General features: G+C 45.1%; 1 protein-coding gene and 1 non-coding gene across 2 annotated transcripts; both read left to right on the top strand.

Moving 5' to 3' along the window:
• Positions 1 to 716: 716 nt before the first annotated feature.
• On the top strand, positions 717 to 23,965 carry TIMMDC1 (translocase of inner mitochondrial membrane domain containing 1). The gene is made up of 7 exons (XM_056109122.1): positions 717 to 915; positions 4,159 to 4,324; positions 8,409 to 8,497; positions 10,079 to 10,146; positions 17,250 to 17,328; positions 21,112 to 21,222; positions 23,587 to 23,965. Exons 1-7 carry the CDS (start codon positions 767 to 769, stop codon positions 23,735 to 23,737), a joined length of 813 nt encoding a protein of 270 aa, XP_055965097.1. The 5' UTR covers positions 717 to 766; the 3' UTR covers positions 23,738 to 23,965.
• LOC130018713 (small nucleolar RNA SNORA5) lies at positions 4,712 to 4,844 on the top strand. The gene has a single exon (XR_008791603.1). It is a non-coding gene; the product is annotated as a small nucleolar RNA SNORA5 (small nucleolar RNA).
• Positions 23,966 to 26,136: the final 2,171 nt, after the last annotated feature.

Genomic DNA, 26,136 nt, shown 5'->3' with positions numbered 1-26,136 from the left:
CAAATTTGCGCTCCCCGTTTACATTCCCCACATATATCGCTACTCCCTTTATTTTGGTGGGATTCTGTGTGTTTTAAATAGGCTGAATTGGGCCGGACCTACAGCACTGCGGGTGGGGTGCTTGCATGCCATCGGGCGGCCCAGGTTCCATCCCGAAGCCCCGCCAGGAGTTGATCCCGGAGCACAGAGCTCTGAAAACAAGCCCTGAGCACCGCCAGAAATAAATAAACTAAACTACTGGGCCCGAGTTCGATTCCTCCAAGCTACCGAGAGTATCTCGCCCGCAGGGCAGAGCCTGGCAAGCTCCCCGTGACGTATTCGACATGCCAAACACAGTAACAACAAGTCTCACGATGCAGACGTTACTGGGCCCGCTCGAGCAAATCGATGATCAACGGGAGGACAGTGACAGTGACAAACTATTGGGGCGCGAGCGCACTTCCGGTGGCCCAGAACCAACCCAGCACAGGAGGCCGGATGTCACCCGGCCCCGAGCCTAGAGCGCAGCCGCCCCGCAGCTCACTTCCGGGGGCGGAGCTGACCTCGCCGAGGTCCTGAGCGCGCGCAACCGGAAGGACTCTGGCTCCGCCCGCCCCGTGACCCTTGTGTCCCCCCCCGAGGGCGGGACTTCCTCCCACGGCCATTGGCAGCGGCGCGGATGGACAGGGCTGCAAGGTGACGGCCGCCCGAGCCCGCCGGGGCGTCCCCGCTGGCGTTCGCAGCGCTTCCTGCCCGGTCGGCGGCGGGGGTCGGCTCGGGGAGGGCCATGGAGGCGGCCCCGGAGGCGCCGGGTCCTTCGCCCCGCGTGCCCGCTGAGGAGCGCCCCGCCGAGGACCAGCGGCTTCCTGCCCACGTGCCCGGGCCGGGCTTCCCCGAGAGCGGATGGGGCCGCCTCCGGCAGCTGTTCGCCAAAGAGTAAAAGTTCCCGGGCCGGGGGGAGCCGGGTGGACGCCCCGGGAGCGACGGTTCCCGTTGCGAGGCGCGTGGATGCCGGGAATTGTCTCTCGGCTGTGCCGTCCGGTGCTGCTTCCTCCTGTCCGTTGACGGGCGAGTTTCCGGATCGGCAGGGAAACCCCGTGCAACTTGGGACGCTTCGGGGCGTCCAGGGTCCGTAGCTTGGAAGCCTGGAGCCAAGTGCCCCGCTGACCCTGGGAGACGCGTTTGCAGAATTCCACTCCAGAATTTTCAGGCGTGTTTCACTTGATGATGACCAGTCGTACTCCCAGCCCGCCCCCTCCAGAAACGTAGAGGTTGGGGAGGAGGTGGCAGATTTGTAAAAGTTTATATGAAATACTGCAAGGATTGACTCGTTTCACAAAAGAAAACACAGTAGCCCGATTCACCAGGCTGTTGGTTGAGTTAACGTTAAAGAACTCTGGGCCATTTCATGCATTTCTTCCTTCATTGATTAAAGATTTTCAAGTGTAGTACTTTGCCATCCCGTGCTTTTATTTTGTGGTTCAGTTATATGCACGTTGTATTGTGTGGCTGAGATGATTTGGGGCAAGGGAGCTAGCAGAATTGCCTTTATTTTGAGTTTATGGAAAAAAAATAATGAAGCAGCCTTTCTTGTTGATCCAGCATTTGCTTGAGGTACCTGTGAAAGACCCCCGGAGTGTATACTGGAAGAGGCTTACTTGCGTTGGCTTTCCAAACGATACGGAGTGCTGGAGCTGGAAGAAGCTTGAAAGATAATTGTGTATGACATTTTTGCTCCCCTCCTTGGAGAGGATGAGGAAACCAAGCTTTAGGGAACAGGCTCTAGGTTTTCTCAGCAGTCAGTGACAGAACCAGAGCTACAACCTCCTGGGTGCACCTTACCTCTGCTGTTTCTTCCCTATCCTTTGCCTGTTAGAGCCAGTCGTATAAATTCTGAGAGCTTTGTGTCCATATTGGTAAGGTAAAGGTAAAGGTAAAGGCCCTCCCGTTGATCGTCGATTTGCTCGAGCGGGCCCAGTAACGTCTCCATTGGAGACTTTGTTGTTACTGTGTCTGGCATATCGAATACTCTCGGTAGCTTGCCGGGCTCTCCGAGAGGGGCGGAGGAATCGAACTCGGGTCGGCCATGTTGGCCGCTTGTAAGGCAAACGCCCTACCCGCTGTGCTATCGCTCCGGTAATAATGCCAAGTTTTGAAAATTTCAGAAGATTGGAAAACCAAACAACCCCAGCACGTACATTTCTCCCCCTCATATTCCCTTTATTTAAATACCGTGGTTTACAGCCAGCATGTGTATTTCAATGGCTTGTTCAGGGCATTTTTTTTCCCCCCTAAATATCTTTTACTTTAAGGTGGACAATCTTAAAAATTAGTATCAGGATACTGCATAATGTACATCACTGAGAATCTTTGGTTTCTGTCACCATATAAGATTAACTTGACCACTTCCTGGTTTGTAAATATTTTTCCTTTTTTTCCCTTGATTTTTTTTTTAACTTTCTGTTATGTGTATGCATAGTTTTGGGGTAACACCTGGCAGTGTTTAGACATTGCTTCTGATTGCTTCTGGTGGTGCTTGGGGACCATGCAGTGTTAGGAACCAAACCTGGGCCTCCAAAGCATGAACTCAGCCCTCCAAGCTGTCTCTGGCCTCATATGTGGTTCAACCTTAAGTTCTTTTTATCTTTTCTAAGCTTTACTATAGACCAGTGTATAAGTTTTTGTTTTTTTTTCCAGCTGCCAGGGATCCAACCCAGGGCCTCACATCTGTGAGACACATGCTCTAGCACTGAGCCAATTAGCTGACCCTGTAAGAATTACTTTTGGGGGCTGGAGCGATAGCACAGCAGGTAGGGCGTTTCCCTTGCACGCAGCCAACATGGCCAACACAGGTTTGATTCCCAGCATCCCATATGGTCCCCCGAGCACCGCCAGGAGCAATTCCTGAGTGCATGAGCCAGGAGTAACCCCTGAGCATCGCAGGGTGTGACCCAAAAAGCAAAAAAAAAAAATTGCTTTTGATCTTAAATCATCAGAACATCAGAAAAAAGTATAAAGTTCAAGCTACAGCAGTTTTTTTTTTCAGTTGACGTAAGCATAAGAATACAGTTTCCTGAGAAGTGTTATTTAAGTACTTTTCTCATACATTCTTGCAGAAATTGTTAGTACTCACTAATTCTGATTTTAGAAATCTTGCTGTTCCTGGCCATTAGATAATGCTTGTCCCGTTTTGGAAGAAAGCAAGTTAATAACGTAAATACCATTTAGTTGACTTTCCTAAGGATGTTTATTATTTATAGGATCTCAGTACTTAGAAATTTAGCGACTAAGAGGGATTTCCAGAGGAATCTCCATTAGCAGGTTTCCAGATGAATCTTTGGAATCTCCATTAGGAGTTTCAGTTTCTTATGCATTTGAGAATAATATGCTTACTGGAACAGCAGTGTTCCTTGTTATTTATCTACGGGTGGGCATACCCTCTGGTGCTCACAAATGACACCTGATGGTGCTCAGCAGATCATATATTGTGCCAGGGATCAAAATGGGACAGCAGGAAGAGGCAAGTGCTTTACCCCTTTTACTATTTCTACAACTCTTTGTGTTTTTTGTTGTTGTTGTTACTTGTAAGTGGTCTGTGCTGCCCTTTGGATGATATTTACAGTACAGGCCCAACTCAGTTTGATATAAAAGTTGAATCTGGGCTAGAGAGGTAGTACAGTGGGTAAGGAGTGATCCTTGAGCACCACCAGATGTGGCCCAACCCTCCCATTCCCAACCACAAACCCTTAAAAAAAAATACTGATTTATACATCTGACTCACAAAAACATTATTTCCAGGCCTGTTTAGAATGATGATGGTTATCAGCATCATATGTATAATATATATCCAGGAAAAATTGTGCATTAATATCAGTGAATTTCAAATCAAGCAGCTGTGTATCCAAACCAAAAAAACATTCCCAGCATCCAGAAGCTCCCCTCCTGTGCTCCTCCAAGCTGTTGTCTTCCTAAGCGTGACCACTAGCTTACTTTCTCACAGGATAGATTCGTATTGGCTGATTCTGAGCACCTGTAATGTAACTGCATTATTTATTTCGCCAGAGAATTTAATCAGTTCTGCCCATAATGAAAAATGTAGTAGCATTTGGGATAATTATGTTGGAGAATGTTATCTATAAAGTAATTTGAAACAGCTTTTGTCTCTTTTTGATTTTTTAGCGAACAGCAAAGAATATCAAAGGAACTTGAGAATATTTATAGGGCAGCACTTTCAGCAGGCATCATTGGCTGGGCCTACGGGGGAATACCAGCTTTCATTCATGCCAAACAGCGTTACATTGAGCAGAGCCAAGCGGAAGTTTATCACAACCGGTTTGATGCTGTGGTATGTACTGTGTCTTAATAGTATTTTGAGGCATCTCCATCTAGTAATCTGTTCTCACTTTATCATTTGTGTAGGAGGTCGGTTGGGAGGGCTTAGGAGGTTCAAGCAAAGAAAGTCAGTACTTAATAGTGGGTAGGGTGCTTGCCTTGCACTCAGCCACTCTGGGTTTGAACATGGCACCACATACCTGAGTATCAGACGCAGCGATCTCTGAGCACAGAGCCAAGTAGAAATCCAGAGCATTGCTAGGCATGGCCCCCAAAAATAAAGAATGAAAGCCAGAAACAATAATAGTGGAAGTACTGAGGTTGAAGTGCATACTCCTGGCATGTATGCACCTCTGGCGTGGTGGGCCACTGTTCTTCACTTCAGAAAGGTAGAGCAGGATGCAGCTGTGTCAAATTCAGTGCCTGCCCAACCCATGGCAGACGCTGGCCCAAAAGGCTGCCACAGTGAAATGTGACTCATGGGCCCTGATCCCCTACCTGGGCCTCAGGGATAAGTTTGGTCACAGACATTTTTAAAAAGGGTCTGTCGTGGCCAGGGAGATAGGACAGGGGGGTAAGATGCCTTGCACACAGCTGGCTCTGGTTTAATCTATGGTACCACAGACAGTTGGTCCTCTGAGCATTGCCCGGAGTGAACCCTGAGCACTACTGGTTGTGGACCAGAAAACAAAATAGACAACAGTCACTCGACTTGCTGCTTTTTGAAGTGAACTTCGTTGATTGTTTGGTGTTCAGGGACCATGCAGTGCTGGGGATTGAATCTGCACCTCCCTCATGCAAAGCAAGCACCCCAGTATGTTAAGTTAAAGATGCTCCAGTGTGTTAAGTCCCTCCAGTGCTCTGCTCTCTCTTCAAGACTCAACTGTAGTATATTTGTCCCCTTCACAAAACCTTGCTGGACGTAAACTAGCTCACGTTAAACCAAATAATAACTAGCATAACTTTGCAATTTATAGTACGCTAACTCATTTGTTGTATCTCAGATCTGCGCTTCATTTTTGTTGTATTAGTGAAGAAGTAACAGTGGATAGTGCTTCTGTTTTGTTTTAATTGTTCAAGAAAAGTTGTGAAGGTTGTACAAAGAATTCCTGTATATGTTTCATCCACCTTGTTCAAAGGTTGACATTCTGCCACCCTTGCTCTGTATAATGCATGCTATTATTTGTGAACTGCTTGTAAATCACGGTCACGATCCTCCCGTTGTTCATCGATTTGCTCGAGCGGGCCCAGTAACGTCTCCATCATGAGACTTGTTGTTACTGTGTTTGGCATATCCAATACGTCACGGGTAGCTTGCCAGGCTCTGCCGTGGTACGCGAATCTCACTTAATTTAAATACAGCCAATAGATATTCTTCAATTAAGCACATTATGCGAGATTTTAGAAAAAAACATAGCAAAATATAAAAACAATTCATCAAAAATAAAGGGAAAATAATAAAACCAACCTAGGATGTCTAAGAGAAGAGGTGGAAAAATCGCTGATATCAGTAGTGATGGTGGGCATAAATGCCTACACTTCTTCAAATTGCCAACCTCTACAATGTGGCAAATTATTAAAACTGTGAAATAAAACTTGTTATTAATCATTAAAATAGTAGCACAAGATCAAGTTATAGACAGGATGAATACTTCCACAGGCATTTTCAAAAAGCAGGTACATTAACTTTTGAAAACTATCATTATCCAGATGAGGAAATTGATACACTAACATAGAACAATGACATACTTTATGTAAATTTTCTAGCTATCCCACTATTTTATTTCTAAAGTATATAAGCAGTAGCTTTTTTCTTTTCTTTTCTTTTTTCTTTTTTGGGTCACACCTGGCGATGCACAGGGGTTACTCCTGGCTCTGCACTCAGGATTGACTCCTGGCGGTGCTCAGGGAACCATATGGGATGCTGGGAATCGAACCCGTGTTGGCCGCATGCAAGGCAAACGCCCTAACCGCTGTGCAATTGCTCTAGCCCCTAGCTTTTTTTTTTTTCCTTTGTCTTGGTCCAAGGCCGAATACTACATCAGATACTCAATTTTGCTTATTGAAGCGCAGTCGTCTTTAATCTGGAACAGTTTTTCTATCTTTTTAGACATCCATTGAGTTTTTTTATGACTTTGTTCTGTTTGCTGTAGAAAATGTTGCTCACGTAGATTCGTTTGACATTTTCAGTGCTTCAGTTCCAGGGAAGTTCCCTTAAACTCTCACAGGAGTACATACTCTGTTGACCCTGCACTCCTGATGTTTATGTTAGCCCCTGGATGAAGATGGTCTCTGCTATGACTATCCATTGTAAAATCAGTTTCCCTTTTAATTAATAAGCATTTCAGAGGTACTTCTTAAGTACTTGAAGACTATGTAAATACCATATTCCCATCAAATCTTTGTCTTAGTTTTAGCACTCATCGATGATTCTTTTTTGTGGGCCTGGGGGTACGGTGTTTAGGCCACACCCTCGTGCTTCGGATCAGCTCCCAGCTCTGTGCTTGGAGATTGTTCCTATCAGTGCACAGGGACCAGATGGTGCTAGGGACCCAGTTGGGGTTGGCTGCATGCGAGGTGAGCCTTAATACCCCCTGTACTATCTCACCAGCATCTCGTTGATGATTTTTGAGTTATTGTGGTTATCACATAGCCTTTTTCTAGTTCCGTCATTCCGTGTTCATTGGTTAGTATCCAATGAGAAACAGCTCTCCTTTTTCATCTATATATGAATCATTTATGGCAGTGTGAATTTGTGGATTCTTACCTCATTCTTTTCGTTTATAATCCATTATTTTAATGTACAGATTTTTCTGTCTTTGGACCATTGGAGCACCCTCGGGCCAGCCCTCTGTCATTTTGATATGCCTTCCAATATTCTTTGAGAATGTCAAAGTACGTTACACTGTGTTACTTTTTGGCACACCAAAATACCCTCGCTTGTCTTTTAGTTTTCAGCACCGGTCCTGGAATTAGCCATTTCATCAGTGAGTTCTAATTTCTTTCAAAGGAAAATTATATTTTAAAGCCCTGGTATTTAAAAGATCTGGTATGAAGCTTCTGTTTTCACCTAGGAAGGCAGACCTGGGGAACGTACATGTTCCTAGATACATTGCATTCATTTTTGCCCGTATAAGGATACCTTACAGAGATACCTTTCACTTTTGATTTGCTCAGTACTAGACAGTAGTTAAGAATTAACTTAGGGTTTTTCTTGAATTATTAAAAATCCAGACTTTATCTTCACAGTATCACACATTGTTTCACAATGGTGTAACGAAAATGGAGAAAAGGGATAAAATTAGCTACATATTCCAATTGTATGTATACCTTATTGGCGGGGTTGCCATGGTTAGAAACGATGATGTCATCTAAATTTCAAAACATCTGCCAAGAGAAAAAGTTGTAGAGATTAAAATGAGATAATTTGTTAGTATAGCTTTCAGGTAGAATGTTCCTCATCTGCTCTTTTCTTGAACATATGTAGAACTCTTACTCTACCCTTTAATTTACCATCTACTTAGTTCTTAGCATTTTTTTATTTCCCCCCAAAACTGAATATAAAGACCTGTCTGATACAGATTTTATACTTGCCGGGATGTTTCTCCATGACGTGGGTTTTCGGTGTTTAATTGATGGTTACTTGGGTGACATTGACGTCTTAGATTTCTTTTTCATCGCCCAGTAGAACAGGTGACGTCACTTTTACTTAAGCTTCAGTATAGAATCAGCGTTGTTTCTAGAGATTTTCTGTTTCATTGTTCCTGCCTCACCCAGAACTGCCATCCTTCCAGCAGAGTCTCATAATCAAGAAAGTGTCAAGCACTGGTTTTCGGTAGAAAGCTTGCCACAGTCGGGGGCTGTGTGGTATAGCATGGAGGGACGTGGGACCGTGGCGGGGGGAAGGGGAGCATGCTGGGAGGTGTGGTGCTGGAATGTTCTCTGTGTGAAACCCTGCCATTGGCAGTATTGTAAATCACAGTGCCTAAAATAAAATATAGTGTTTGTAAAAGTCTCAACAGACAAGTTGAAAAATAAGATTTTAAAAAAGAGTGTCAAGGTGCCTTGGAGCCTCACCGCCTCCTTCTCATCCCTAGCAATCTGCACACCGCGCTGCCACGCGCGGCTTCATTCGCTATGGCTGGCGCTGGGGGTGGAGAACCACGGTGTTCGTGACCATATTCAAGTAAGTTCTCTCTAAATTGCCACACACACTTTGGTATCCTTTTAAGGCAACACGTTTCAAACAAGAAGGATGATAAGAACTAAGCACCCGTCTGAAAGAGATTTATTGCACCCTTTCCACAGGAGCTTCTAGCCGGCTTTGTAAAAAGCTGATCCAGTTGTACTTCTGCGTTTGTAGAGGTGTCCTATCAGCTAATATCAGGATAAACAGACTCCTAAGTAAATGAATGGATAAAAATGTAGTGTGTATATGTATATATGTGTATATATGCAGTGAAGCACTAAGCTGTAAGAAAAGATTGTTTTTCATTTTCTGATAACTTGGCTGGGGCTTGGAGGGGATCTTGCTAAGCTAAATGAGTCAGAAAGTAAAAGGCAGAGTCTGATGACCTCAATCATATGTAGGATTTAGAGGACCAAGACAAGGAAACAGACAAAGGTAAAGACAAACCCTGGGACTCAGCCCCGAGAACTGGGGTTACCAGGGAGGAGTGGGGAGCCTCAGCCGTGGGGAGGCACGTAATAAGGGATATTGGTACTTGAGTGATGATGGGCATGGTAGGGGAACATTTTTTGAATTTTTGTTTTGTTTTGGGGTCACATCCAGCCATGCTCAGAGGTGACTTCTGGCTCTGCACTCAGGAATTGCTCCTGGTGGTGCTTGGGGGACCATATGTGATACTTGGGATTGAACCTGGGTCGGCTGCATGCAAGGCAAATGCTCTGCCGCCCCCCCCCCCCCCATATTATTGCTCCGGTCCCAGTAACATATTTTCAAAAGATGTGAAATTGCTTCCCTAAAATGCGGAATCTTACAAGTACTTTAGGACTTGGAGAGACGTAGTACAGCAGGTAGGGCACTTGCTTTGCACGCGGCCAGGCTGGATTGGATCCTAGCATCCCTGTGGTCCCCCAAGCCCACCCAGGGTGATTCCTGAGTGCTGAGCCAGGAGTAACTCCGGAGCATTGCCAGGTGTGGCGCCCAAACAACAACAGCAAATCAGTACCTCAATTAAAAAAATTTGGGGGGGGATTTATTTTGGGGCCACATCCAGCTGTGCTCAGGACTTATTCCTGGCTCGTGTCAGGGATCAAACCTGGATTGGCTCTATGCAGGGCAGGCACCCTAGCTACTGTATTACCACTCTGGCCCCCAGCTAAGAAACAATTTTAAGAGAAATTCTGGAAAACCCCTCTATGTTTCTTCTGTACAGAAGTGAATATTTTAAAAATGTGATTTTTCTCTCTCCTCTGGTTTATCAGAATGAGCTGTATAGAAAACGGACAGGCATGTTAGCTGTCTGGACCGCGTTGAATGTCCCTGGGTTGAGGGGCTGGAATGGGGCTGCAGCCGGGAGCTGCGCGCCCTACACGCACCAACCCTGGTTTCATCCCCAGCACCCGTTGGACCTCCTTAGCCCACTGGGAGTGACCCTGAGCACCACTGGAAGTCTCTAGATTACAATTAGGACTAGGGACTGCCTTTGTGGGCTCCTCGACCCTCCTGTCTGGTGCTTGATTTGAATTTACATTCAGGAGGACAAATAGGATTTCTTTAACGTGTGGTTTTCTCTCTTCACAGCACAGTGAACACTGGCCTAACCGTATACAGAAATAAGAATGCCCTCAGCCACTTTGTCATTGCAGGAGGTAATTTATTTTTATTCTTGTTTATATTTTCAATCTTTTCAACATATAAGATCTACAGAATCCTTTGGATGGTTTCTCAGCATTCATGCAAGTTGTATGGTTCTTGCTGTGTTTGGTAAACACGCAGAAGAGGTAACTGATTTCCTGAAATTTTTATTTGTGCCAGGCCTGGTGGTGCTCAGGGCTCGCTCCTGACTCTGTGCTCAGGGATCTCTCCTGCTGGTACTCTGGGGACTAAACGAGGTGCCTGGGGTCAAACCCAGGTTAGCCATGAGCCAGGCAAGCACCCCAACCACTTAACCTTGATTTCTTGGGAATATTTTTAGTTGAATATGGATGGGGGGAAAATAGGTTGTTAGGTCAGTTTTTATTGGTATTTTTATTGGCATCTCATTGTGAATTTGATTTTTCTCTAATAGTGATGTTGAGTATCTTCTCTGCTTTCTGTTCCATTTTAGATCTTCCTTGGAGAAGTGTCTAAGTTATTTCTCTTGGTTTCTTTCAGTAACAGAGCAGTGGAGCAAGGGGCCTCGTGGGTTGGTGATGATCAGAGGTGTGCAGAGAAGGCCTTTTGGAGGCAGGGATGTTCGTGCTGATAGCTGAAGGACGGGAAGCAGCAAACCTGCGAGGAAAAGTAGTGTAGGCAGCGGATGTAGGGAAGGGTTTAGTCCAGAAAGCTCTTCAAAAGCAGACGTAGGGCTTGAACTTAGTGAGGAAGAGTGGTGTGGGACAGGGCTGGGCAGGTAAAATCGGAAAGGGCGGTGCTTTCAGAGCAGGAGTCTGAGGTTTGCTGTAAAGAGCTGACTCTGGTAGATATTCCCTTTCTTAAAAGGCAGCAGGAGAGATAGTTTGTGGGGGGGGGGGGGGAGGGTGTTTGCCTTGCATTGCCAACCTGGGTTTGTTCCCTGGCATCTCATATTGTTCCCCCAAGCACCACCAGGGGTAATTCCTGAGTGCAGATCTAGGAGTAACCCCTGAGCATTGCCTGGTGTGACCCCAAACCAAAACAATACAAAACAAAAAGTAGCTTCAAAAGGAGTATCAAAAAGTGTTGTTTCCAGAAATGTAAATGATGTTAACTCTTGACTATAAATGAAATTAACCATTAAAGTATCAAAAGTGTTATTTCTAAGTGTAAATGATATTTAATGCACACATACCTGTATTAACTCTTGTGCATTCTCTTGCATGCAAACATGCACATGTACTGCTTACAACTTTTTTCATTGAGCAAGATAGTCTTTTTTTTTAATTGAATCGCAGTGAGATACATGCAAGATAGATTTCACGGAATGAAATTGGAAATAGAGGTTCGAAGAGACAGTCCAATGGATACTTGCCTCGCATGTAGCCAACTTGGGTTTGATCCCTGGCCTCCCACATGGTCCCCCAGGCACCACCAGGAGTGGTTCCTAAGTGTAGAGCCAGGAGTAACTTCTGAACACTGCTGGGTGTGGCCCCAATACAAAACGAAAACAAATTTGGAGATAATTTAAAGCTGGCAGTTGGAAAAATAAGTCGTACGAGGGGCGCCATATTTCTTTCACATACAGAAATGCAGCCGTTGCTCATAGCACAGCTCCCTCGTCATTTGTGCTTTGTGAATGTACTCTCTGTTATACACATTCAGGTACAAACAAGTGTGCATACTGTGAATTTACGTTTCACTGAAACACTAAAAGTCATAAAACTAGAAATAAACATTAATAGCACTACAGCAGCTAGAACTTGCCCGTTTTAATTCATAAACGTTTTTACATGGTATTCCATATTCTCAAAGGTTGATACCCAGACTAAACTCTTCTCTTCTCTACTCCCTTACTTGGTCCTGCTTTTGTGTTTCCTATCATTTATTCCATTAAAAAAAACCAAATAGAGCTGGAGAGAGTGCAGGTGCTAATATGCTTGCCTTGCATGTAGCTGATGTCGCTCATGTGCTGCTTGTTCCAGCATTATGCATCTGCTTGGATATTCCTTCTTTACACTTACTGGCCTCTCTTTTTTGTTGGTTTTTGAGTCATACCCAGTGGTTCTCAGGGTCCACTCCTAGGGCAGCATGAGTGGTGCCGGGATTGAACCAGAGTCAGTTTTGTGCAAGCAAAGCACTTAAAGTCATAGACTTATCTCTCTGGCTCTGCAGTACAAATTTTTGTCTCGTGTACCAATGATTAACATTAAACATAATGTTAGAACACTAAGGTAGGGGCCCAGAACTTAAGTGATTAGATCGGTACTTAAAAAAAAAAAGAAGAACATTCAAGTAATTTTCCCTGGGCTGGAGCAGTGGTTTAGCAACTAAGACACTTCTATTGCACGTGACTTACCTAGATCCCTGGCACCATATATGGTCCCTCAGCACTGCCAAGGGTGACCTCTGAGCACAGAACCCAGGCCTAAGCCCTGAGCACATTCAGGGATGGCCCCCAAACAACACTAAAAAAAAAAAAAATCCTACAAACAAAACCCAACAACGAAACAGCAGAATTATCTACAACAACCATTTGAAGGTGCTGAAAATTGGCCGAGGGCTCTCAGCACAATCGGAAGCGGGCATTAAAGAGTCGCTGTTGAATCCTGGCAAGAACAGTTGGAGCCTGCTGCATTTCAGCCTGGTCACTCGCACCTCAGCAACGTGAGGCGAAGTTTCACCTGGGCAGCACAGCCTGGTATCGCCAGCAGTTCTGCTGCTTCGGGCGGCTGACTCTTTTTGAGCAGAGCGTGGAGAATTCCATGCCGACGAGCTCAGTTTCTGCTGTCAGCACTGGTTTCCCCACCCAGCAGGATGCTCGCTGATCCTACAGAATATTCCTTTCCTTGCCCTGCAGGGTCCGGGCAGTCAACCGTTGTATAATCTCTGGGTGGCTAGGGAGGGTCCCCGGCTCGGTTTCTGTGATCTCCTGCTGCTCGCCCAGCTGGGATGGCCTGTGCCGTGGGGCAGACAGAAGAGGAAGACACGAGCCGGTTGACTGATCAGTTGCCATTTTTTCCTTTCTCCCCACGAGCCTGTTCTGGTCTCACTAAGCCCCCATTCCAGTCTCTGCCCCTCATTGCCATCTCCTCCTGTCTCTCCTGCTCATTTCTCTGTGCTCCATCTCACAGCCTGGGCTCTCTCTCCACATGCCTGCTCCTGCGTCCTTCTCCCTCCATCCCCCATGCTAGTCTCTCCACGTGTAAAGAACATGCCCACAGAAGCCTGTGTGTTCGTGGGCTCTCCGGGCAGTTCTCTCCCAACCGCCTGCATTCGGTGCTCTGGAGCCACTGTGTATGGACAGGATCGGGACGGCTGTAGGCAATGGGCAGGCAAAGGAAGAACAAGGACCGGGCTGGTTGCTGATTACTCACGGTTCATTCATTCTCTCATCTCACGCATTCTCCCTTCCTTGCCCCTCATTCCTCTGTCCTTGCTGATCTCCCTGCACTGTGTCTGGCAGCCTGGGCTCTCCCTCTCCTCTCTCAATTCTCTGCTTCTCTCTCTACCCCTACTTCTATCTCTCCACCTTACCCTCCACCCATGCCCCACCTAGTCTGGAAGCATAAACAGCCTAAGGAAGCCCTTCCTGATGGCCTCAGGCAAACTAGCTCTTAAGGTGTCTTTCTCCCTGGGTTATTTTTATATGGACACAAGAAGAGATACATTGAAGTTTGTAGGGCAGCTCTCCTGGGAACGTCTTGCCACAGACTCAGACGACAGCGCTTAGGCCAGATTTTAATCATTCCTAATCCTAGCAGGGTCCAAATATAGTTACTGCTTTTTGGATCATGACAACATCTGTTCATGATCAAACTCTTAACGTATAGTTAAGCATTAGGCACTTTGGCCAGGCCCATCCTGATGCCATGGTAGCACGTAGCTCACCGCTTGCCCTGGGTCCATCCAGTCCCTCTTTGGGACCCTGCTTTTGGGGGTGCTAGGAAGTCAGGGCAGTTGAGGCTTAGGTCGAGAGAACAAATGCCCAGGAGGAAAATATCATTTAGAGTCAAATGACTCCCACGTAACAAAAGCATAGCATTTACTACTGTCTTCCTGTGCCCATACAAAAAGGACATTGCTCTGAATATTCCTTACAAAGGATTTAAGGAAAAGAGAAAAACAATATTTACAAGTCAACAGAGCACAAAGAAAGAACTTACAAATAAGCACAGAGGAAAAAGCACCGGGATGGGAACAGCCGAATCAATATGTGACCCTCCATCCATGCTCCATCTTGCTGACCTGCTGTCTCTCCCATCCTCTCTCCCCAACTCTCTCACTGGAGGCTGATGATACACCCAGTCAGATGGCAAAATCAACATAAGAAAGCCCTTCCTGACTGCCCCTTAGGCTCAAGGGTGAAAATACCACCTAGGGGTGTTCCTCTACTCCTTAGTCCAATAACTTAATTAACATCTTAATTAGCATCTTCATTCTACTTCTTAATATTAGTTATTTTTGTATGAACACAGTAAGAGATACAGTGAGCTTGTAGGTTGGCTCTCCCAGGAACATCTCGCCACAGACTCAGACTACAGTGTTCAGGCCAGATTAATCATTCCTAACCCTAGCAGAGTCCAAATCTAGTTATTACTTTTTGGATCATGACAGCATTTGTCCATGACCATGTTCTTAACTTATAGTTAAGCATTATGGCACTTTGGCAAGGCTCATTTTAATGCCAGGGTAGCACATAGCTCACCACTTGCCCTGGGTCCATGCAGTCCCTCCGCAGAACCGTACTTTTGAGGTGCTAGGAAGTAAAGGCAGCTGAGGCTTAAGTCCAGAGAACAGATGTCCAGGAGGTAAATATCATTCAGATTCATTTAACTCCCACGGTACAGAAGCATAGCATTAACTGTCCTCTTGTGTCCATACAAAAAGGACATTGCTCTGACTTACCTATGCAAAGGACTTAAGGAGAAGAGAAAAGCAATGTTTGCAAGTTAACAGAGCACAAAGAAAGAAGTTACAACGAAACACAGAGGAATGGTGGCACTGTGATGAGATTAACCCAATAAATCTAAGTCCCCTGTGGCAAAGTGGAAAGGACAGACCAATGTTATCCTACAGACAGTAATGGTGGCAAGCTGTATAAGCACACGGTATTATCTAGAGACCCTGATTTAAGCTATTCTCATAGTTTTGCTTTTGTTTTTGTGATTCCAGTGGTCAGACTCAAACTCTCATGCATGCACTCCGCAGCCAGGAAACATCTCCACTCCCTGTCCTAACAGGCTTTTTGAAAACATTTTGTTTGGGGATCACTTGATCACTTGACTTCCCGTTAATCGTCGATTTGCTCGAGCGGGCGCCGGTGACATCTCCATTTGCCTCTGTCGCGTGCTAGTGTAGCCCAATGGCGTCTGTTCGCTCTAGGAACACGAAGAGCCTCAAACCGATTGTTTGGGGAAGCAGACTAGAAATGTAATACCAAATCTATTATTATTCTAGGTAATAGATTTAAAGATGATTTTCCTTTTTTGGTTCTTGTTAATTTAGGAAATTAAAAATATGAGTATGTAATACTTAAGTATTAACTGAACCACAAATATTGGATTCTTAAAAATATTACCCCACAGGAATCGCCATTATTTGTATTGTACATAGTGAGAAAAAAATGAGAAAAGATGAAGACATGAAATTTACTGGTACATGGCTTGACCTGGAAAACATTATGCTGAATGAAATAAGTTAGAGGGAGAGGACAGACACAGAGTGATGGCACTCGTTTGCGGGGTGTAATGGAACACAACAGGATAATTATGCCCAAAGACCATAGAAATGTGAAGGGCAGGGGAATGGTCCTTTGTAGGAAGCGTGCCACAGGGGGAGTGGGGGGCTAGGACAGGAAAGAGACCCCTACAACAAGGACAGGGGGAAGTGGCCCCTCCGGGTGAGAGCCGGAGGCTGAAAGGCGGTAAGGTGGTACTCGTGGCCTGCTTTCAGTCACCCTATCAGAACCGCAGTGCCTGCCGTAGAGGCCCCCCAGGTGGGAGGGAAGCCGGGGCTCTTGATTGAGGGGAGTGGGCACGGCTGAAGTGATGGGTATGCCTTAAACTCAGTCATAAGTAATTTCATAATTCATGGTGATTCAGAAAGAAACGCAGCAACTTTAAAAAAAGGACACCCTGGATGTACTTTGCTGGTGGGAAGAAATGAGGGGCCAGCCTCTGGCCAGCAGGGGCCGCTGTAGGCGAGTGCCCGCTGCAGGGCTGCAGGCTTTCATGCCTGTGTGCCTGCGTGGAACGGAGCCGGCCCAGCAGGGAGATTGCAAGGGCTGCTGGCTGCATCTTCCTCCCGGACAGGCCAGGCGGGCCTGGCAGCACAGTTGATAGCGTGCGTGGGTGCCGGCTCCCTCCCAGGGACACCCACGAGCACAGCGTGCCAGATGACATCGAAGGCTGCGAGCCCCCAGTTGACAACAGGCAGAACTGACAGGAAGGAAGGAGGGGAGAGGGATGCTAGAGAAAGGAAACATTTAAGAAGGTGAACTTAAGAAATTGTGGAAACTTTTAATAGGGGCGAAATGGAACAGAATAAGAAAATTTCCCTTCACAGTAAACGCTGAAGCACTGGTTTGTCAGGGAATACATCTTCTTTTCAGACTGTAGCATGCTTGATGGGCACTGACTTTCCTTAACTTCTAGATTCAGAACAGCCAGGTTGTGAGATATACACACACACACACACACACACACACACACACACACGTGTGTATCTGTGTATAGTGTGTGTGTATTGTTTGGTTTTTATGAGCCGCGTCTGGTGGTGCCGGGGTCTTATTTCTGGCTCAGGAATCACTCTTGGTAGTGGCAGGGATTGAACCTGGATTGGCTGTGTGCAAGTCTAATGCCTAAACTCTGTCCCTGTGGCATAGTGTTAGGATCACAAAGGCCTATTTAGAGCGCTGCAGCTCAGTGGTGTAGCTCAGTGATAGAGAACTTGCCTTGTCTTGAAGCCCTGAATTTGATCCTCAACAACCACCCAGAACCACTTCCCCACACCCCCTAAAAGAGGAAGGTTACTTATCTTATGAATGTTCTTTCAATGGAAGGAATTTTTTTAATGGAATTCTAGTGTTTCTTTAAAGAATTTAATATTCCTGGTTTTGTGTCTTTGTTTATAATAGCCGTCACAGGAAGCGTTTTTAGAATAAACCTAGGCCTGCGAGGCCTGGTTGCTGGCGGCATAATTGGAGGCTTGCTAGGGTAAGTGATAATGGTGCTTGGTTCTAAATTAACACATTCATTAAGGTTGTGCCTGCTTTAGAAAAAAAATCTAATTTCTCTCTAAGGGGAAAATTTAACTTTTAGCCCAAATAAATGTCTCTAGTCTGTCCTGGCAGTGGCTTAAACTGTCCTTTTTGAATTCTGACCCTGTTGTTGATTTTTCTTTATTTTAACTAGCTAAAAACAGTATAAGTATCACTAGCACCTAAAAATATTTGTAATTTGAATAAAGGGACTTATGAAGAGCAGGAAAAGGGGGATAAGAAACAAACACATTGTATTTTTTAATTATTATTGATTGAAGTTCTGTGACTTACAACACTGTCAGTGTGATTTCTTTTCTCCTGCACAGAATTCCAAAAGCACACCCATCACCAGTGTTCCCACCTCCTCCCCCCAAGGAGCCCATTTTACTTCCCTTAAATACTTTGTTTTCACACATTGAATGGGTCTTGTTTAACTTAACAAGTTAATGAAATTTTCTTACTTTGAAAAGCAACTGACAGAAAAGTTGAATGAATCAGTGTATTGAGGGTCCATCACCATCATATTCATTTGCTGTTATTCACTTGCTCACGTTATATGTGTAGAATGTGTCTATATTTCTTTCTCTGTTTTGATTAAGTTATTTGAGACCTTATAGTATGTTACTCTTTAGTACAAGGCATGTCTTTTCCTAGAATGAGAAATACTCTAATGATAATTTAGTAGTGTTGGTTCATTATAACTTTCTAAGATAAGGTGCATATTTAAAAGTTTTTGGTTATTAAAATAGTGCCACATACATATATGTATATGAGGCTAAGGAGATACTACAGGGGTTAAAGCCCTTTCCTTGCATGATCCCCGGTAGCACATATGATCTCTGGGTATGTCAGGAATGATCCCTGTGTATCCCAAGAGCGAGCCCCGAGCACCACTGGGTGTGGGACACCCCTCTCCCCTATAGTTTTTTAAAATGTGGGATCCAGCTTTATGTTGCATTTGATTATGTCTCTTCGTTTTGATTTCATATGGTGACTTGGAAAGCCACTGTGCGTGTTTGAATATTTCTCAATTTTGTTTTGAGTGGCACTGTAGCACTGCCTTCACGTTGTTCACCGATTTCCTCGAGCAGGCCCAGTAACGTCTCCATTGTGAGACTTGTGACTGTGTTTGGCATATCGAATACGTCACAGGGAGCTTGCCAGGCTCTGCCGTGCAGGCGGGATACTCTCGGTAGCTTGCCAGCTCTCCGAGAAGGGTGGAGGAATCAACCTGTGTTGGCCAAGTCCTACCTGCAGGGCTGTTATTGCTCCAGCCCTTGTTTTGAGTATTCTTTCATAATTAGATTTAAATGGGTTTTGTTTTGTTTTGTTTTGGTTTGGTTTTGGGTTTTTGGCCACATCTGGTAATTCTCAGTGGTTACTCCGGGCTCTGCACTCAGGAATTACTCCTGGTGGGGCTCGGGGAACCATATGGGGTGCCAGGGATCCTACCTGGGTCGGCCATATGCAAGGCAAGCGCCCTACCCACTGTTCTGTCTCTCTGGCCCCAGACTTCAGTGCTTTTCACGGGACTGAAATTAAATGTTCGTCAGTAATTCAATGCAGATGAAGTTGTGTGCTTCTGTGTCTCACATCAAGAGACATGTCATGCCACCTATTATAAGTCATGTTAACCTTAAAATATGTGGTGTTTTTATTTCTTTATCTCTGTGTAGCAAATTATTACAAATACTGCCCGTTCATGATATCACCAGAGTCCAGCGAGGCTAGGCCGGATTTGCTGTCAGGGTATCACAGAGCCAAAATCACAGCTGGGCTGATTTTTAGCTCGAGGTCCTGGGAAAGAATCTGCTTCCAAACCATCCAGGGTGTTGACGAAGTCCTGTGACATTTGGTGTGAAGTGCCCGTTTCCTTTCCCTGCACTTTCCTACCTCCTTTTTAGGGAGGTGTGTTATTGGATATCTTTAAAAAAAAAATTAAAATACAAACTTTGCCGTAATTCGTTGCAGACATTTTGAGGATATTCCTACCTAGTTTTCGGGAAGAAATTGTTGAAATGAGCAGATTTATTTTTGTCACTGTGGTGACAGAGCACAGCATAAAATTGACCGTCTTAAGCATTTTCAAGTGTCCAGCAGTAGTGTTCAGTGTATTTGCCTAAAGGGGCTCACTTCTCACTTTGTAGCTGGCTCTGCTTAGCCCTGTGTGCTTTAAGTTAAAGGCCGTGTGCTTTCTGCTTATGATAGACTCTTTTTGTCAGGGCTACACTGTGTTCAGGCTGGAACGATAGCATAGGGGGTAGGGCGTTTGCCTTGGACACAGCCCGCCTGGGTTCGATTCTTCCGCCCGTCTCAAAAGAGCCAGCAAGCTACTGAGAGTATTTTGCCTGCACGGTATAGCCTGGAAAGCTACCTGTGACATATTCAATATGCCAAAAACAGTAACAACAGATCTCGCGATGGAGACATTACTGGTGCCCGCTCCAGCGAATCGATGAACAGCGGGAGGACAGTGCAGTGCAGTGCACCGTGTTCACCATATCTGCCTCATTGTTGTCTGTGTACATGATGGAAATTCGTACTTAACAAAGTAATTTTTCAGGTGAGATTATTTAAATTGTAGGCAGAGATGGTTTAAGTTTTATGAAAGTAAAAAAAAATCATTCTCTCTGAGAACCAAATCCTATTCATTAACTTTTAGGATTGTTATCTGCATCAGTTTCTCAATGGGTAACTATTGACACTGTGAATGGGGTGATTGCTCTGGACTCTTTTAAGTTTCAGGTTATTGGGTAACTGTCCCACACCCTCACTCCAGAGCCAATAGTGTCCAACCTCTAAGGAGGGATTCTCAGAGTGGGCAATGGTACCCCCTGGTGGGGACCACAGCGAGGTGCCCTGGGGGGAGGGATGTGTTTTCTCAGCGGGTAGGGCGTTTGCCTTGCACGCGGCCAACATGGCCGACCTGAGTTCGATTCCTCCACCCCTCTCGGAGAGCCCGGCAAGCTACCGAGAGTATTCGATATGCCAGACACGTAACAACAAAGTCTCCAATGGAGACGTTACTGGGCCCGCTCGAGCAAATCGACGATCAACGGGAGGGCCTTTACCTTTACCTTTACATTTAAAGAAGGCAGAGTTCCAAAAGAGAGCGGCAGGATTTTTAATTTTTTTCCTGTAAAGGGTGTGACAATAAGTCTGGGAACCTTTGCAGCCTAAACAAAACTTTTATGGCTCGCCACATTAGTATTCATTGAATTTCTCAGAAATCTTCTGTATAAAGCTACCAGAACTTGTCCTTAATACAGTTTTTCATAGTTTATTTCTCACTCATAATACTTTTTTTGAAAAGCCAATTATTATATTTGCTGTTTTTACAACCAGCTAATTTTTATGAAGTTGCACTAATCATTTTTCTAAATTTTTCAGACCAGGAAAGATATCGTCTTAATATGTTTCTTCTTCTTTTTTGGTTTTTGGGGCCACACTTAGCAGTGCTCAGCGGCTGCTCCCACCTCTGTGCTCGGGACCGTGTGGTACCAGGGAGAAGACCTAGACCTCTTGCATGCAGAGCGTACGCTCAGCCTGTTGGGCTCTCTCCTCAGCCCACCATAGTTCTCTTTGTTCAGCAAGGCTCCTGTGGTCGTCACACAAGCTCCTCTCGTTGTTGGTAAATAAGGTGCTTAGTTGGCATTGCCCAGTCCTTAGCCGAAGCATGGAGTGTTGCTGGTCCGAGGACTCTCAGTGACCTGACGTTCCCTCTGCTCTCCCCCAGCACTCCTGTTGGAGGCCTCCTGATGGCCCTTCAGAAGTACTATGGTGAGACCACTCAGGAGAGGAAGCAGAAGGATCAGAGAGCGCTGCATGAGCTGAAGCTGCAGGAGTGGTGAGTAGGGTGTCGGCCATGGTCAGGGTGTCAGACTTGAGGAAGGGTTGACTTCCTTACTGAGTCCTTCAACTTGTACCATGTACCGACCTTTAAATTAAGGTCTGCAGGAAAAGAAAGGACACCAATTTGATTTTCAGTGTGATCAGCTGAGACTCTTCCCTTTGGAATTTTTTTCAAAGTTAAATTGTAGTAAATCAAGGGTTTGGAGCTATGATAGGGCTATTTTCTTTAGAATACATGCAGTCAAAAAATATATATGCAACCAAGTGAGATTTACTACAATTTATTTATATTTTATTTAATTTTATTTATTTATTTATTTATTTTGCTTTTTGGGTCACACCCAGCAATGCACAGGGGTTACTCCTGGTTCATTCACTCAGGAATTACTCCTGGCGGTGCTCAGGGGACCATGTGGGATGCTGGGAATTGAACTCTGGTCAGCGGGACACAAGGCCAACGCCCTACCTGCTATGCTGTCGCTCTAGCCCCAGATGTTGTTCTTAACTTCATGTCTCAGTGTTCTCAGCTGTCCTTAGGGAAGAACCATACCACAGTGCTCAGTATCTATTTGTTTCATTCCTTCCTCTGCAGTAGGATATACAGTTATCTGAGTCCTCTAATGGGGCGTTTAAAATTTGGAATACCAGCATAAAATTTGATACTATGAGAAATTAATGGTATGAAAACATTACCTTATTTCTGCTCTTTTATACATCATAAGAGACATTTTTTTAAAAAAGAATTGTTAAGAAAGACGTTAGGATGGTATGGAAAGTATGAATAATTTGAATCTGATACAGGAAGTTATGGAAGAAAAAACATTTAGAAAAATATGAACAAAGAGCAATTGTATCTCAATTTTGAAAAAATTAAAGAACAAAATGAAAGTTGGGGAGATAAAAAGAAAATGAGAGAAAAAAGTGAAGTCAGTCAGTTATTTATTTAAAGATAGAACGCTTCAAGAATGGAAAATCTCAAGAATTGGTCAGTTAACCTGAGTTACAGTATGAAAGAATACTTTGACAGAGGAAGTAGTTTCAAGATGTGTAGGTTTTTTTGTTTATATACACAATTTAGATGCTCCATATATGTGATATTTCTAAGTGGGAATTTAATAAATAGTTAAGAAATCCTATATTCTACTTCTTTGCTTGAAAAGGACTTTAGAATATCAGACAAAGGGAGAATCTGAAAATTATATACGCAAAAAATCTTGAAGATGAGTTTTAGAGATTTAGATGAAGATACGGAAAAATCTGACACTGGAAAGTCACAATGACCTTCATATATATATATATATATATATGTTTGCTCGAGCGGGCCCAGTAACGTCTCCATTGGAGACTTTGTTGTTACTGTGTCTGGCATTTCGAATACTCTCGGTAGCTTGCCGGTTTTTTTTTTTAACTTTTTGGGTCACACCTGGCGATACACAGGGATTACTCCTGGTTCTGCACTCAGGAATCACTCCTGGTGGTGCTCAGGGGACCATTCGAGATGCTGGGAATCGAACCCGGCTCGGCCACTTGCAAGGCAAACGCCTTACCTGCTGTGCTATTGCTCAAGCCCCACAATGACCTTTATAATCTAGTTAAAGGGATATAATAGAACTTATAAAAAAAGAGTTGACCTGTGTTTGGAAATTTATTTTATTTCATTTTATTTATTTTTTTTGCTTTTTTGGGTCACACCCAGCGATGCTCAGGGGTTACTCTTGGCGGTGCTCGGGGGACCATCGGGGATGCTGGGAATCAGACCCGGGTCAGCTATGTTGGCTGCATGCAAGGCAAATGCCCTACCCGCTGTGCTATAGCTCCAGCCCCTGGAAATTGATTTTGACTCTTCATAAATATTCATAAGTAGTGCTGTATCTTGATTTTTCCATACTTAGAGTATTATTGTTCAGCCTTTGTCCAATTCCTTAAGGTCGAGCAACAAAGATTTCTACAAGGGGTCACCTCCCCTAACCCTGAGGGCAGGAGGCCGCTGGGGTGTAAGGTCCAGCCCTTAGCTGGACAGAGGAGGGCAGGGCTTCTGCTTCTACATGGCACCCTGCAAAAACTCTGACCTGTCTCCTGGATCGGAGCTGCCTCCAGAGCAGCATCCGTTTCAGTAATTTAGAATCCTAGTTCACTTGTGAGTGGAAGCAGGTTCAGAGAGAGAAGAAATCCCTGCATGTAAAGTGCAAGTGATGGTGTTGCTCAGAAACAGGAAGAAGAAAATCAGCAGGAAGAATGGAACAAATAATGCATTTTTTAAAAAATTTCCTTTAAACGTCAAGCAAAAGAGTCGTACACAGTATATTCTTTTTCTCGTTTGATTAGTACACAATATATTCTTTTGCTCATTTGATTACAGGAAAGCAAGATTAAAATTTACAGAGCTCCTCCCTGGAGAAATTGAAAGTAACTTGCAGAAAGATAAATCCAAGGAAGATGCTGAGAAAATCGAAGCCCTGCTAAATCTTCCTAGAAATCCTTCATCGACCAATAAGCAAGACAAAGACTGAGAAGGTCCTGGGCCTCGGCAAGTTGGAGAGCTGTATTGCCATGCAGCATCATTGCCTGATGACATCTGTCACTGCTGGCCCCTGGGCAGGCAGTGATTTTTCCTTTTTGTCTTCTGTCTTCAGACTAAGATTTGGGCTGATGTGTACTCAGACATTTAAGTACATAGTTACATGTGTTGGTCTGTTTCCCCGGTGTCTGTACTGACAGATAAATATGTATTTCCATGGGTTGTTTGTTTATCTTGTTTATCTTTGTAACTTTCTTGGGGTCAGGGAGACATCTCGGTGATACTCCTCCACATGATACTCGACCACCGTGCTACCGGTTCAGTGCTCAGACCTGAGGATGCAGTGCTTCTTGGGCATGATAGTGTTGGGGACCGCCAAGGCCACATCTGGTGGTGCTGGTGGGCCTGCGGGCCAGTACCCAGTGATGGGTCGGAGGCCAGCTGTTCTCCACATTATTTCCCCAGCCCCGTTTCCTGGTCACTTTGTAAAAGGCCACACAATTCCTGTGAAAGGGTACTCTGGGGGAAAAGAAAGAACTAGGTGAGACAAATAGTCTTCGCAACCCTTGCACCCTTGGGTCCTGGTAACAGTGGCAGGGTGAGGCGCTAAATGTGTAGGAAGGTGTAGTTTGGAGGGCATTTGCCTTGCATGAGGTCAACCTGGTTTGATCCCCGATATCCATATGGTCCCCCAGGCACCGCCAGGAGGAATTCCTGAGTGCGGAGTCAGGGGTAACCCCTGAGCATTGCCCAATGTGACCAAGAAAAGAAAAGCTCTCCCCCCCCCCCCATCCACACTTTGTGATAAAATAGAGACTTCACAAACAGGAAGTGGCTCTGTCTTATTAAAGAAACAGTTTGTCTCTTTTCCCCTCAGAGTGCTGACAGAGCTTCTCTGCTGTGCCTGGAATAGAATCAGCCTGTGCTCCAGGAGCTCCTAGCAGCTGTTCAGCAGAGTGTACCTTTCACCGAGTGGGCAGGGGGGACGGGACTCAAAGGTACTGAGGGGAAAACAACATCCAGTGCTTTGTTTTGCAGGAGACCTCTTAGCCCCTACGCTGAAAATACTGTTTCTCCCCACAGGAACAAGATTGGTGAGCCCACGTGGTGGACGATTGGAACCGTGGGCTCTGGCTCTGCAGGCAGCCAGTGGCTTGGATCCCAGCCATGTGGCTTTGCAGCCAGTAGCGTTTTCCTTTAAGTTGCAGTTTCCTTGTGGTTGTTTTTTGGGGGCACCTGTTGTGCTTGGGGAACAGTTGTGACAGCTCGGGGGACCATGTGGTGTCTGAGATCAAACACCAGCCTTCTGCATGTAACGTGCAGTGCAGCCCATTGAACAATGTCTCCAGTCCTAAGTTGTCTGTCAAATGAAATATACTTCCTTAGAGTGGATGTTAAAGAATGAATAGAAAGCACAGGACAATGCCCTGGCATGATATAATTGTAGACATTAGACAGTCAGTTATTAGTAGCTATAAGAAACTGAGAGTGTGTGTGTGTGTGTGTGTGTGTGTGTCCCTCCCCAATCAACCCCCTCCCCCCCATTTTTTTAGGCACTGTGAGTTTTACAACCCACAGTGTTTATTGTAGAGTATCAGGCATATAATGTTCCAACTTCAAACCCACAACCAGTGTCTGGTTGGCCCCTGATGTTGCAAGGGCCCTTCCCCCCATAGCAAACTCTTTTTTGGTTTGGATTTGGTTTTAGTTTTAGGTGTCATACCCGGTGATAACTCAGGGCTTACTCCTGGCTCAGCACTGAGGGATTACTCCTGGAGGGGTTTGGGGAATCTTATGTGGTGCCACGGATTACATACAGGTCTGCCAGATGCGAGGGAAGTGCCCTGCCCTCTGTTCTCTCTAAACCCAAACTCAGCAATTGTAGCACTGTAGCACTGTCCTCCCGTTGTTCATCAATTTACTCGAGCGGGCACCAGTAACGTCTCCATTGTGAGACTTGTTACTGTTTTTGGCATATCGAATATGCCACAGGGAGCTTGCCAGGCTCTGCTGTGAGGGCGGGATACTCTGTAGCTTGCCAGGCTCTTCGACAGGGGTGGAGGAATCGAACCCAGGTTGGCCGTGTGCAAGGCAAATGCCCTACCTGCTGTGCTATCACTCCAGCCCTTAAAAACAATTATTTTTAAAAAATTATTTTGGTTTGGGTCACATGTTTATAATTCTACACCTTTTGTGATAAAATATAGACTTCACATATATATAATATATAATAGTGTCGATACTTATGGCTTTGATGTACATAGTTACTGCATTTCTTTACCAAAGTGCCAAAACCCCTTGGCCCATATCCTCACTTTGCATCTCATCCATCGCCTCCTGCCTCCTTTCCTGCCTTCTCCTCCTCCGTGGCATTCTCAGTACTGTATTCCA

The sequence above is a fragment of the Sorex fumeus genome, unplaced genomic scaffold (assembly GCF_029834395.1).
Source record: "Sorex fumeus unplaced genomic scaffold, SorFum_2.1 ptg000265l, whole genome shotgun sequence".
Classification (NCBI taxonomy): Eukaryota; Metazoa; Chordata; class Mammalia; order Eulipotyphla; family Soricidae; genus Sorex; species Sorex fumeus.
The sequence above is the reverse complement of the archived record's forward strand: the minus strand, read 5'-3'. Positions and strand labels throughout refer to the sequence as shown.